General features: G+C 43.6%; 1 protein-coding gene across 1 annotated transcript in view; it reads left to right on the top strand.

Annotated features, from left to right (window-relative positions):
• LOC116354711 (POU domain, class 6, transcription factor 2-like) overlaps positions 1-15,027 on the top strand; it is a 126,043-nt gene that overhangs the window by 70,323 nt on the left and 40,693 nt on the right. Inside the window, exon 5 of the mRNA XM_031795289.1 lies at positions 8,755-8,907. Within this exon, the coding sequence (XP_031651149.1) occupies positions 8,755-8,907 (153 nt within the window). The remainder of the gene's footprint in view (positions 1-8,754; positions 8,908-15,027) is intronic.

The following is a 15,027-nucleotide window of genomic DNA, read 5'->3' as shown; positions in this document are numbered from 1 at the left end:
CCCTCTCTTGTGATTAATCTCTGGAGTCAATGACACATGACAGGCCTCCCCCTCGACCTCCCTCGTTTCTCTTCATTATAAGCCGTATTTTGGGACACCACAGTAAAGAGTAATCATTTACCTTTATTGTGTTTATAAGGCCGAGCACGGATGACCCTTTCTATATTGAATTGAGGACATGGAAAGATCACCGGTCATTGATTAGGAGGATATTAAAGTAATTCAAATGCTATATTTATATGTCAAATAACAGCAATTTGAAAAGAGACGGCATTTCCCCTCAGGTCATGAAAAATGGTCAATATATTTTTGTTTAGGTGATTGTTGTTCCTTAACCTTTTTAACATAAATTGTTAAACACACACCCAAAATAATTGAATCAATCTCTTGGGGTAGTTTCCTGGACACAGGTTAAACCTGGTCCTAGACTGAAAAGCACTTCCTATGAATAATCTCTATTGAGCCTGCTTTCTAGTCTAGGACTATGCTTAATCTGTGTCTGAGAAACCAGCCCCTAATTCTATACCATGTGATACTCTAATGTTGTCATTCTGTGCATTTTTTCACCCGATGTTTCATTTTCCACTTACTACTGTAGTAAACTGAGAAGTAGCACAGACCAGGAAAACAATGCATCCACTTCACACTCTCAGCCAGAGTAATACTCTCTCTGCTATTTTAGGAAACGTAGCTTGAGAAAAAGGGGCATGTTTCTCAACTTTACAACTGTATACAAACTGGACCAAATGTGTCACTTCGTAAAATCGCAATGGTCAGCTCTTTTCCACGAATGGTACTTCATCATATAGACAGTTGCCGTAAATTCAACACGTCCGGGAAAAAAAAGCCAAATATTATGGATTATTAAGCAGAGAGAAATGAGAATAAAAGGGATTTTATAAAAGGTACCTTTTTTAGCCACACAGTCGGTAGCCCCTCTGACCAGAGGAAATGTACTGTTCTGCTGATGGATGGCTATAGAACCCAGCGTGAACTCTCAAGCCCCCACAATTATCAACGAATGGGCGAGAACAGATTTCATGTAATGATTCAAGCCGCTGTTAATTTCACGAGGCTAATGAGCGAGAGGATTGACGGCCACTATCCTGCACTCAATCATCCCTTTATAGTTAGCCCGAACGTTTTCAGGACTCTGCTCTTCCTTCATTAGCATTTAGCCTCATTAAATTCATTAAATATAGCCATTCTCCCACCACTAAGGATGTCTATTTCCTGGAGTTAATGCATTTTATTTTATCAGCCCCCCCACCGTTAACTAACTGTCAGACTGCTAGGCTATGATGACATCACTCCATTAGCACGCACCACTCCCACCCATCTCAGGCCCACTGCCATTAGAATGGTTACGGATGTTCTGGTGTTCTACTGTCATGGCATTTTCTGTCCCTGATGTTCTTTTTGCCTTTCTGGCTTTCTCGTCCCTCATCGTCAATGTTCAATGTCCTTTCGAATGTTAATTTGGGACAATGGCCAATAAGTAGAGTGGCAACAGAGGTCCATCAGTGACTCAGACTGCGCTCCGAGGACCCAGAGTGGAGGAGCTGTGTGTGAGGCTGCCCCCCAAGCCATTTCAGCCAACCCTGGGACTAGAGGTGTTTGGGAGGGCCTAATGGCCTTTTGATGTACAGTAGCGGATGTGAGGGCAAGGAGGAGCCAGGGAGGGAGCTGTTTGGGGGAGCTAGGACGAGCAGAAGACTGGCAAGGCACTGACAGGCAGAGAGCGTGTTTTCTCATGTCACAGCTGATTACATTCACTCAGGAGTGGGAAAAGAAGAGAGGGATGGAGGGATGTGAGAGGTGGGCCCGAGAAAACAGGAGCGAGGGAGGGGAAATGTACAGTGTGTTTTTTTCCCTCTTGAGATAGACTCTCGTTGCTCTCATCCAGAAGCAAAAACTGTATTGATTGTACATTTTCCCTGTTTGGTTAACTTTTGCCACACTTTTGGCTGAGTGATAACGAGCATGACAGGAAGAATTAAGATGGATGGGCCGCTTTATCAGATGGGCTTCTTGCATCTGGCTACATTCAAGAGCATTACTTTGCCAGGCTTCCTTTCACTGCGATCATCCTCATTTTCACGTGAGGACCCTCTCAGGCAAGCTGAAGTACATTCTATTCCATACTGGTCAGATATACTGTGCCCTTATGTACAGAATCATTTGTCCATTACACATGCTGTGTATGTAGGTCTACTAGAGAAAGTATTTTCATCCTGCAGTAATTGTCTACTCTTAGCTAAATTCTCTCTGATAAGTGCCTTCTAAGGAGCTGAGAGAATTATTATGGATGTTGTTCAAAGCTCATTGATAATGATAGAACACTGTGTTTTCCTTTCCCAGTACATATGGCTGCAAAACAAACAAAATGGTGGTTTGTTAAATTATTGTGACTTTTGGGGGGGCGCTAGATATCAAAACGTTTGAGCGCTGCATGCATCAAGCCTATCGAAACTCCCCTGAGAAGCTTCCCTTTTTGTTGTCTGACCTGGGTTGATACCCATTACCTCTGCTCTTCTCTGTTCCATTGTGTCTGCCGGGAAAAGCGGTTCACTTTCAAACAGGCACATAAGAAGAGCCAGCCCAGAATAAACTCCAGTTAGTTTGAGTCACACACATTTACGTTTCCAGGGGTCTGTTCACGCTCACAGAGACCATTTTTATCCTATTCCAGAGATTGCACGGGTTACTGCACCAGGTAACCCTCATGGACAATGGGTTACTGCACCAGGTAACCCTCATGGACAATGGGTTACTGCACCAGGTGACCCTCATGGACAATGGGTTACTGCACCAGGTAACCCTCATGGACAATGGGTTACTGCACCAGGTGACCCTCATGGACAATGGGTTACTGCACCAGGTAACCCTCATGGACAATGGGTTACTGCACCAGGTGACCCTCATGGTCAACGGGTTACTGCACCAGGTGACCCTCATGGTCAACGGGTTACTGCACCAGGTGACCCTCGTGGTCAACGGGTTACTGCACCAGGTGACCCTCATGGACAACGGGTTACTGCACCAGGTGACCCACATGGTCAATGGGTTACTGCACCAGGTGACCCTCGTGGTCAACAGTGACTGTAACAGAGTTGACATTGACCGTCTTCATTTTACCCATAGTGCAAAATATGTATTTGTAACAAGTTGGCTGCTTTATCAAAGAATGATATCTACATTGAAGCAAGGACTTTCTTTTTGTACCAACTGACTCCATGGGCTGTACAGTATGTATTCAGTTAGGGTGATGAATAAGGCTTATGGGGAGTGATGACAAGTAGATGTGACGAGAAACATCTGTGGCTTGTGGTCCTGGGATGATGACATACTGATGTTTCAATATAATAACATAATATTTGTCCTACAGTGTACCTGACTGGTGACTCCACAATATATATTCATCCAATTATTTGATGTCATTATCAGATTCCTGCGGCTCTTGGTTGTGGGTTATTGGCACGATTCGGCCCTAGCGAACGGCTAGTGAGATCCATACCACTAAGACTCCTTAACCACCCTATTGATGGGAGAATGAAAAGGCTGGAACACAATGGTTTATATGGCGGCCTTGTAAATAGGAAGATCACTGTTTATCTCCTGCAACACATGCAATCAACACAAATGCTGGGCCACGTCTGTCATTTTCTGCCTCCTATAGCGCTGTTGAGAGGAGGCACTGTGGTGGAAAATCACCTGTTTAGATGTCCAACACTGCTATCCCCCCTTCTTATGCCTAGTTCTCCCTCACGCCGCTACCCATATTACCCAATTCAAGACCCGAGGCTAGAGCCCAGTCGATTATCTCTTTTTTACCTGGATTTACCAGAATAATAGCCTCCGCATAGCAGAGGAATAGCAAACACAATGATACTACCACCAACATATTCAGTTGGGCACGTATAGCTACACAAGGAAATAGCACTGAAGTATCAACACACGCACACACACCGATACCATTATCTGTGTACTGATCCAGACCTCTCCAACTCCACATGAGGCCTGGCTCTGCTCCGCTCTGCTAGCTGTAGTGTAGACACCCCTCTCTACATCCTCCTCCTCTCCACTGTGCATCTATAAGGCTAGCACATCACCCCGTGGTATTACCAAATACACATCATTAACCCAGTTAAATAAGGAAACCCCCTGTGTCAGACCAGCGCATCGCTTGACATAACCAAATCACCTAAGGGCACGATGTTTAAACGACCATGACCAAATCCCTCTCTGCCTCAACTGGACTCCACCATTGTATCACCTCTCACTCACACAAATCCTCTCCCCCTCAGCAGAGAGCAGAGAGAGAGAGGGGATAGAGAGAGAGAGAGCGCGGCTCTGCTCAGAAATGAAGGGAGGATTATCTGTTAATGCAATCCCTTACTGACTGATATCACCAGCCGACCCTTCCTGCCACTTTCACCCCGATACATGTATTTATTTGAAGATTTGGCCTGGATAAGACCCTCTGAAATCCAGCACCGTGGTCATAAAGCAGGATGAGGGTGTCTGGCTGGCTCTCTCCACCCCCCCCTCCCACCAGGAGAGATATAGAGGCAAACCTGGCTCCTCATCACACTCATCCTTTATTTCTGTCTAAAATGTCACTATGTGAACATATTGATGTTAAAAAAATGTCTATTTAAAATGACACGAGTCCTTTAAAGGCATCCATTTCACGGGAGAGTGACGTGTTTTCAAAACAATTACTGTATGCCAAGTAATGAAATACATGCTTCCTCTTCTGTTCTGTTTCGCTGGCCTTTACAATAATACTACGCTGACTAGAGCAAATTGATTGTAAAGTTACAAGCCTCCCCTTACGGAAAAAACACATGATTTCACATGCAGAAACTCACATGATTTAACATGTAAAATGTCCACATTTTGCACATGTAAACTGTCATTTCACATTAAATTTGACATGTAAAATCATGTGAAACCATGTGGTTTTGGAACACCACATATGATGATACTTCACATGTGGATATTTTTCACATTAAATTTCACAGGTGATGCCCTGCAAACAGAAACTCTGTGTTTTCAACGTACATATTTAAAATACATGATTACAGTGTGTATGTTTATTTATACAGTAATTATTACTCAATCCCTCACCTGGGATTTCAACACGGCATTCCAATCTTCACTACGCAACCATGTCTGTGTCAATAACTGATTTCACCTGTATTCTTGCACTTTGGAAAAACAATTTTATTTATCATAGGGATTCGGTAGTATCATTAAAACGGAATAATATGACCCACCAACATTGGACATTAAATAAGTCAATGAAATCAATGACAGAATAATCCGATGAATTGATAACTAAAAGAGCAATGCAGATGGCACTCTTTTGCTAAGTGCAGCGATGTAAATCAAATCAAATCAAATGTTATTTGCCACACAGACATGGTTAGCAGATGTTAATGCGAGTGTAGCGAAATGTTTGTGCTTCTAGTTCCGACAATGCAGTAATCACCAACGAGTAATGTAACCTAACAATTCCAAAACTACTACCTTATACACACAAGTGTAAAGGGTTAAAGAATATGTACATGAAGATATATGAATGAGTGATGGTACAGAACGGCATAGGCAAGATGCAGTAGATGGTATTGAGTAATGTAGGGTATGTAAACAAAGTGGCAAAGTTTAAAGTGGCTAGTGATACATATATTACAAAAAGATGTGGCGCAGCAGATATATCAGCAGACCCCAAATACAGAGGTTGCGAGTTCAAATCCCAGTTGGGGTCATCTTGAAAAGTCAGCACTAAATGATCATGTCAAATGTAACTATATTGATTAAAGATGTTTACACTATTTTAGCTGAACAGCGTACCACCTACCTTAAAACCCCATAGAATTTATTTTACTTCCCTTTTCACATGTTGAGCTGTCAAAAGAGACACGAGGTCAGTTGTTCACATGTATTACATTTAGAGTTCCCGTGTTGGCACCATCTTTTCTCATGTGAGGAGTATAACATGTGTTCATGTTCACGAAATGTGCAGATTCACATGTGAAAAACGTTTACACATGTTGAAATTTCACATCCCCATGTTGTCACATTTATTTCACGAGGAGATGCTTCCACACGGGCTCAATGTATTTCACATATGTAGTTTCATGTTATCGTATGTTGCTTTTAAATGTTGCCACATGTTAACACATTAACATCAGTGCTACAATGTGATCACGTGAAGTGTGTGATTTTTTTTCACAAGGGTCTCTTGGAACAAGAGCATGGAAAAACAAATACAATTGTCAAAAGTTAATGCTTATGTTGAATCATTTTGAGACAATGATATATGTCAATTAGCCAATGACGAGTAAAAGCTCGAATGAGATTCTCAAATGCACTTCACCCCTGTGAAGGGTGAATTTCTTCTTAACGTTTAAGACTGAAGTTGGTCAGAAAGACGAACGCGGGTTGGGTATTTAAAGAAACTGGATGACTTTCAGACTCGGGGACCCAATATCAATCATGGCCAGTTTGAGGCCACCAACATGAAATATGATTTCATAAGAAAAATGCAGTGTCATTCTTTAATGTGCTTAACCTTTACTGTCAATGAAAAAGTATTGATTGTTCCGTGGCATTTTTTCATCATTTGATTTCAGAAGGCGTAATAATATAGTGGTTGGGGTACCATAAAAGATGAATGGCAACTGAATGGTCTCAGCTTAACAAAGCTCAGGTCCCCACAGAATGGTTTAGCCGGTGGGCCGAAGCACCATATCTGCTTTAGTTTTCAAGATAATCGATCCTTGGTGAGGTGGAGCGTTTTTTTCCTTCTTCTTCATATAAGCTACATTTTATTTTTTCTAAACACATTTCCGTTTGTTGGCCATCTCTATTCTCTATTGTTATTTATTTTTATAATTATTTTTAAGTTCGCTAGCTGGTCAAACAAATGCTGCCAAGTAGTATAACAGTAAACCAATCAAAACCTGGGTACCATCTCTGCTAATCGCGTCTGCCAATCATGTTCTCTGTTACAAAAGAAGTAAACACAGCTGATGCCAGCTCAAGGTGGAAGGAGAGAGGGGGAGCCCGGGAGTCGGAAATGGCGGCGAGTAGTGTGGAAATGGAGGAAATTGAGGAAAAGTTGGTAAAGCAACAGCTGTGCTGGAATGCGAACAATATGGGTGTCAGTTCTGGGTGGGAGGATGAGGGTCAAGGACTGGAATGGTCGGTAGTGGAAAGTCATAGGAAGAAGAGAGATCATGATACAGAAAGCAGTGGAGCGTTTAGTAAAGAAAACATAAAGAGGGCCAAGGTAGGAAGCAAGAGGAATGATGTGTTTGAGTGGAAAGTGGTGATGGTGTTTGATGAGACCACAGGGCCTCACTTACACCCTATCCAACTAACTAATGCCATAGAGAAAGAGGTAGGTGAAGTGAAATTAGCTCGGTACATTGGAAAAAGGTAGATTGTTAATATTTTGTGGTAGACAGGCTCAGCATGAGAAGATTCTGAAAATAAAAAACGCTTAATGGGAAGAAGATTAAAAGCCATGCCCCGGTTTTGACCCATGCCTGTTTCTGGACTTTGTACCCGCCTGCCTGACCATTCTGCCTGCCTTGACCACGAGCCTGTCTGCCACTCTGTACCTCCTGGACTCTGATCTGGTTTTGACCTTTTTGCCTGTCCACGACCATTCTCTTACCTACCCCTTTGGATTAATAAACATTGTAAGACTCCAACCATCTACCTCCTGTGTTTGCATCTGGGTCTCGCCTCGTGCCTTGATACAGAAGTAAATGAAAGATATTGCGCATCCACTACACATTGAAGTTATCTACCCATATTGGTTTTTACATGGTTATCCTTTTGTCTATGCATTCTCTATGTGCTATTAGGATGTTCAATTGTTTCACCAGGCCTCAATTGTTTGAACATTAGCCCCCTCATAACATTATTGCCCACCAGCACAAGCCAGTCGCAGCTTAAGAAGTGTTTCTATTATTTCTCTATTCTGTTGAGTAATTGGACAGTCTCCTCTGTCGGCCTGCTCTCCGATCTACTTACTCAACCTAATAAGGCTCTGCTCTGCTGCACTACAACCAAATCAGCAGTGCATTTTCAGGCCGTAATAAGTGGTTAGCTTGATTTATATGGGTAATCTCATGCTCCTTCTTGGCTGGAGCTCCACAGGCTCTGCCCACACGGAGACCTCCTCTACAACCGCTTGGCCAGTCCACCGGTTCCAGATGAGTCCATTATAGCCGGGGTAAAGACGGTCATTTTTTAACCCTCGAGATGAGCGGTGTGGTGGAGCGGTGGGGTGGCGGGGTAGTTCAGAGTGGGAGGTGTTGAAGTGGTGGTGCATGGCCACCGTGGCTCCTTCTATTGTTAGAGCTAGATGGTCTGGGGCTGCCTGGCCCCTGTAGAGATGGTGCTGGACCCTGGGGGCCACAGGAAGCACTTAGACTGGTAAAATTGCCACTTATTCACCAGCCCACCCCAAGCTTTCATCTGGGCCCTGGAGCACACACCTCTAGGGCCTGGATGATGGACTACTGTACATATAGACATCACAGTACGACTGTCGTTAGGAACAAAGCATTGGCACTCTATTTTCTCAAGCTACTTCACTTTCTTCATCCTGTACTCGCTCTCCCATGTTTGTGTATGCTAACATTTCAAGAATACCCAAAAACCTTTTTTGCTACTGATCAAACAGCATAACTTATTATATTTGACCTCTAATGGTGGATTGTGTACCTTCAGTTGAACCCTCTGGCCAGCCAGGCAGCGGTGGCGGCGGCGGCGGCGGCTGCAGCAGCTATGGGCTCCATCGCCGGGTCCCAGGTCTTTGGCAACGCCCTCTCCAACCTGCAAGCTGGAGTCACGGGTCAGCTGGTCACCAATGCACAAGGACAGGTGAGTGTCCACTCATAACTCCACTTATAACACAAAAAGTGATGTATATCAGGTTTCAACTTTTCATAAGACATGTCTGGAATGAAAACCTAGTGGAAGATCACGTCCTACAATGGTGGTTACTGTTACAGTACATTTCCATGCTGTTCAGTGCTACAATAAACACTTTTCACTAACTAAATACATGCAAACAGAACTCCAAAGACTGGATGGCCTCAATATTCCGTTTTCTTATGTAGCAATGTTGTTTGGGGGGGTTATTTATTTATTTATCAGCACCGTGGCAGACATACTGTCATATGTTAAGCTTTTTGGCAGTAAACAAAGCCCTTCTTCCTCTTATCCGCATGTGCCGGTCACCGTAAAATGCTGACCGTGTCATATTTACAGGGTGGCTGCAGAATTGTTCCATCAGTGGCCAGTGGCTTGAACGATGACGCTTGTCAGAGTGGGGCCCTATCTAATGAATCATCTTATTGCAGGTGCACACAGCACATATTCAAGAAAGATCATATGGACAATGTGCCCTTTCACGCCAGCCAGTTATTTACCTTAACCCCCGTTTCATCCCTCTCTCAGTGCACTCCTCCCGCTATCCTGTTGATCGCTAACTTAAAACCACCGCCTGACGAATGCCTTAGACGTTGGCTCTCATAATTTTATGATAAGACAGACCGTATTCCATGTTTGTTGTGTAGGAAGTCTGTAAGGCGTAAGAGTTGCCGTACATGGGAGTTTTTCTCGATATGCTCATGACTAAGCGATGCACATATTGCAGGCTACTTATAATTGTGTCAAAAATGTGTTTCTCAAGAGTGTATTTGTTCTTCTTCTGATAAGCTGTAGACCACACTATCTACCTAGCTGTCTACATACCCCCACAGTCCAATGCTGGCACTAAGACCGCACTCAATGAGCTGTATTCCGCCATAAACAAACAAGAAAATGCTCATCCAGAGGCGGCACTCCAAGTGGCTGGGGACTTTAATGCAGGGAAACTTAAATCAGTTTTACATAATCTCTATCATCATGTTAAATGTGCAACCAGAGGGGAAAAAAACTCTAGACCACCTTTACTCCACACACAGAGACCCGTACAAAGCTCTCCCTCACCCTCCATTTGGCAAATTTAACCATAATGCTATGCTCCTGATTCCTGCTTACAAGCAAATATTAAAGCACCAGTGACTCGGTCTATAAAAAGGTGGTGATGAAGCAGATGCTATGCTGCAGGACTGTTTTGCTAGCACAGTCTGGAATATGTTCCGGGATTCTTTAGATGGCATTATGGAGTACACCACATCAGCCAATGGCTTCATCAATAAGTGCATCGATGACGTCCTCCCCACAGTGACTGTAAGTACATACCACAACCAGAAGCCATGGATTACAGGCAACATCCTCACTGAGCTAAAGGGTAGAGATGCCGCTTTCAAAGAGCGGGACTCTAACCCGGAAGCTTCTAAGAAATCCCGCTATGCCCTCCAATGAACCATCAAACAGGCAAAGCTTCAATACAGAAGCAGTGGCGCAGTGGTTAAGGGCGCTGTACTGCAGCGCCAGCTGTGCCATCAGAGTCCCTGGGTTCGCGCCCAGGCTCTGTCATAACCGGCCGTGTCCGAGGGGCCACGCACAATTGGCCTAGCGTCGTCCGGGTTAGGGAGGGCTTGGTCGGTAGGGATGTCCTTGTCTCATCGCGCACCAGCGACTCCTGTGGTGGGCCGGGTGCAGTGCGCGCTAACCAAGGTTGCCAGGTGCACGGTGTAGCCTCCGACACATTGGTGCGGCTGGTTGGATGCGCGCTAAGAAGAAGTGCGGCTGGTTTTGTGTATCGGAGGACGCATGACTTTCAACCTTCGTCTCTCCCGAGCCCGTACGGGAGTTGTAGCGATGAGACAAGATAGTAGCTACTACAACAATTGGATACCACGAAATTGGGGAGAAAAAAGGGGTCACTAAAAAGGGGTCACTAAAAAATATAAATAAAAAAGTACGGCCCAGTGAAACACAAGCATACCAGACAAGCTAAATTACTTCTACTGTTTGCTCGCTTCGAGGCAAGTAACACTGAAAAATGCACGAGAGCATCAGCTGTTCCGGACGACTGTGTGATCACGCTCTCTGTAGCAGATGTGAGCAAGACCTTTAAACAGGTCAACATTCACAAGGCCGCAGGGCCAGACGGATTACCAGGACGTGTACACCGAGCATGCGCTGGCAAGTGTCTTCACTGACATTTTCAACCTCTCCCTGTCTGAGTCTGTAATACCAACATGCTTGAAGCAGACCACCATAGTCCCTGTGCTCAAGAACACTAAGGTAACCTGCCTAAATGACTACCAACCAGTAGCACTCACGTCTGTAGCCATGAAGTGCTTTGAAAGGCTGGTCATGGCTCACATCAACATCATTATCCCAGAAACCCTAGACTCACTCCCATTGAATACCGCCCCAACAGATCCACAGATGATGCCATCTCTATTGCACTCCACATTGCCCTTTCCCACCTGGACAAGAGGAACACCCATGTGAGAATGCTATTCATAGACTACAGCTGAGTGTTCAACACCATCGTGCCCTCAAAGCTTATCACTAAGCTAAGGACCCGGGGACTAAACACCTCCCTCTGCAACTGGATCCTGGACTTCCTAACGGGCCGCCCCCAGGTGGTAAGGGTAGGTAACAACACATCCCCCACTCTGATCCTCAACACGGGGGCCCCTCAGGGGTGCGTGCTCAGTCCCCTCCTATACTCCCTATTCACTCATGACTGCATGGCCAGGCACAACTCCATCAAGAGGTGACTCTGGGATGCTGGCCTTCTAGGCAGAGTTCCTCTGTCCAGTGTCTGTGTTCTTTTGCCCCTCTTAATCTTTTATTTTTATTGTCCAGTCTGAGATGTGGCCTTTTCTTTGCAACCTTTTCTTTGCCTAGAATGCCAGCATCCAGGAGTCGCCTCTTCACTGTTGACGTTGAGACTGGTGTTTTGCGGGTACTATTTAATAATGAAGCTGCCAGTTGAGGACTTGTGATGCATCTGTTTCTCAAACTAGACACTCTAATGTACTTGTCCTCTTGCTCAGTTGTGCACCGGGGCCTCCCACTCCTCTTTCTATTCTGATCAGGGCCAGTTTGCACTGTTCTGTGAAGGGAGTATGTAACGATGTGCGGTGAGAGTCGAGAAGCAAGCACAGGGAGTGAGTGTTTGAATAAAATAAACGGAACATAATACAAAACAAGAAACACTAACAGAACACAGACATGAAACAGAAACAAGGAAGGAACAAAAGGGAGTGACATATATAGGGAAGGTAATCTGGGAAGTGATGGAGTCCAGGTGAGTCTGATGACACGCAGGTGCGCATAACGATGTTGACAGGTGTGCGCCATAATGAGCAGCCTGGTGACCTAGAGGCCGAAGAGGGAGCATACGTGACAGAGTAGTACACAGCGTTGTACGAGATCTTAATTTTTTGGGTAATTTCTCGCATGGAATAGCCTTCATTTCTCAGAACAAGAATAGACTGACTGAGTTTTCAAAATAAAGTTATTTGTTTCTGGCCATTTTGAGCCTGTAATTGAACCCACAAATGCTGATGCTCCAGATACTAAACTAGTCTAAAGAAGGACAGTTGTATTGCTTCTTTAAATCATAACAACAGTTTTCAGCTGTGCCAACATAATTGCAAAAGGGTTTCTAATGATAAATTAGCCTTTTAAAATGAGTGATGGTTGCTGACCAATGAGTGATGGTTGCTGATAATGGGCCTCTGTACGCCTATGTAGATATTCAATAAAAAAATCTGCCGTTTCCAGCTACCGTAGTCATTTGCAACATTAACAATGTCTACACTGTATTTCTGATCAATTTGATGTTATTTCAATGGACACAAAATGTGTTTTTCTTTTAAAACAAGGACATTTCTAAGTGACCCCAAACTTTTGAACGATAGTGATCACATTACCTCAATTACCTCGACTAACCGGTGCCCCCGCACATTGACTCTGTACCGGTAGCCCCTGTATTTAGCCTCGCTATTGTTATTTTACTGCTGCTCTTTAATTATCTGTTACTTTTATTTTTTACTTTTTTAGGTATTTTTTTCTTAAAACTGCACTGTTGATTAAGGGCTTGTAAGTAAGCATTTCACTGTAAGGTCTACTACACCTGTTGTGTTCGGCGCATGTGACAAATAAAATTTGATTTGATTTCTATGCGTTTGCCCACGTGTAGTGTATACAGCATGCGTGAGTGATGCTAAACACGGCTAATGAGAAAGTATAGGTTTCCCTGGTCTGGAAATGCCCAGAGCGCCGGGGACAGATCGCCATGGAGATAGATTTGATGGGATGCTCTGTGCTTTTGTAATGTCACGGCGACTGACACTGGCTGACATAATAAGGTCACGGAGACGGTCAAAGCCCTGGGCGACAGTCCTTTGCTCCTACACCTTATTATTCAGAGCATTATTCAGTCTGAGCACTCTGAAACATGCACTACACTACTACTACTAACCCAGGATCCCCCCACCACACACGCACACACAAATGCGCGTGCACATGCACACATACCCCTCTGATACTGGAAACATTAGAGGTTAATGCACGCCTGCAACTTGACTGGAGGGCCAACAAAACAGCGCCTCAGAAGCTGAATCCCCACCATAAAAGCAGCACTTGTGTCAGTCTGTAGAATCCCAAACAGACTTTGGCGTTTGTTTTGCTGGAAGAACGACAGAGGAACTAGAATCCCTCCAAAATGTGTGTGCTTGTTGAATATTGTGTTGTGGTTTAGCTAGGTTAGGCAGCAGTCGTTTAGCTAGGTTATGCAGCATTGTTACTGTGCTAAAAGCACAAGGATTTTGAACGAGGTATCCGAATGAAAATACCTGCCCTGCCTTCATTTGGAGTCCTTTCTTCTCCTATAGGTATTTTAATCTGAGTGAAGTATTTGACTTTTGCAGAGAGGATAACACAGTAAGTGACCCTGTCATTAATGCCCAGTCGATTTCTTCCTCTTAGCTTATTGGAGTAGGTTTGGATTTGATCATGTGGCTTTAACATGTGTCCACCTGATTACATTGGTCAATCTTTTTTCACTTTCCAAGGCTAGTCGACGAAGCCACTCTTCAGTCCCATCTTTTTGAATACGGCTGTGAGAAAATAGTAAGAATTCATTTGATATCAATACACAGATTGCCTTGGGAAAGCATTACACCATTTTACTTTAGTTTCCTCAGTATCTAATACAAAGATACATTTATTGTATTAAGCCATGTTTAGGTTTAAATAAGCTAAATGATCTGCCAGTGATGTTAGATAATTTAGCTTGGTACATAAAAACAGTGAATTATCACTCAATATAAGATATTTAGGCTTGCTTAGATTTCACTTTTTGCAGTGCACAGTGAATATTGTATTTACTGAATTGTTGTGGACATACACTGTATTTCCTGTTTACTATAGCATAAATACTGTAGTAAAAAACTGTAGTATGCAGTATACTATAATAATTACTGCAGTGTTTTTGCGTACTGTAGTATTTACTGCAGTGTTTTTGCGGACATTACTGTAGTATTTACTACAGTGTTTTTATTTTTCTATCTTGGATATACAGTGCCTTGCGAAAGTATTCGGCCCCCTTGAACTTTGCGACCTTTTGACACATTTCAGGCTTCAAACATAAAGATATAAAACGGTATTTTTTTGTGAAGAATCAACAACAAGTGGGACACAATCATGAAGTGGAACGACATTTATTGGATATTTCAAACTTTTTTAACAAATCAAAAACGGAAAAATTGGGCGCGCAAAATTATTCAGCCCCCTTAAGTTAATACTTTGTAGCGCCACCTTTTGCTGCGATTACAGCTGTAAGTCACTTGGGGTATGTCTCTATCAGTTTTGCACATCGAGAGACTGAAATTTTTTCCCATTCCTCCTTGCAAAACAGCTCGAGCTCAGTGAGGATGGATGGAGAGCATTTGTGAACAGCAGTTTTCAGTTCTTTCCACAGATTCTCGATTGGATTCAGGTCTGGACTTTGACTTGGCCATTCTAACACCTGGATATGTTTATTTTTGAAACATTCCATTGTAGATTTTGCTTTATGTTTAGGAT

The sequence above is a fragment of the Oncorhynchus kisutch genome, linkage group LG18, assembly GCF_002021735.2.
Source record: "Oncorhynchus kisutch isolate 150728-3 linkage group LG18, Okis_V2, whole genome shotgun sequence".
Classification (NCBI taxonomy): domain Eukaryota; kingdom Metazoa; phylum Chordata; class Actinopteri; order Salmoniformes; family Salmonidae; genus Oncorhynchus; species Oncorhynchus kisutch.
This window is presented reverse-complemented; position numbering and strand designations above follow the sequence as displayed.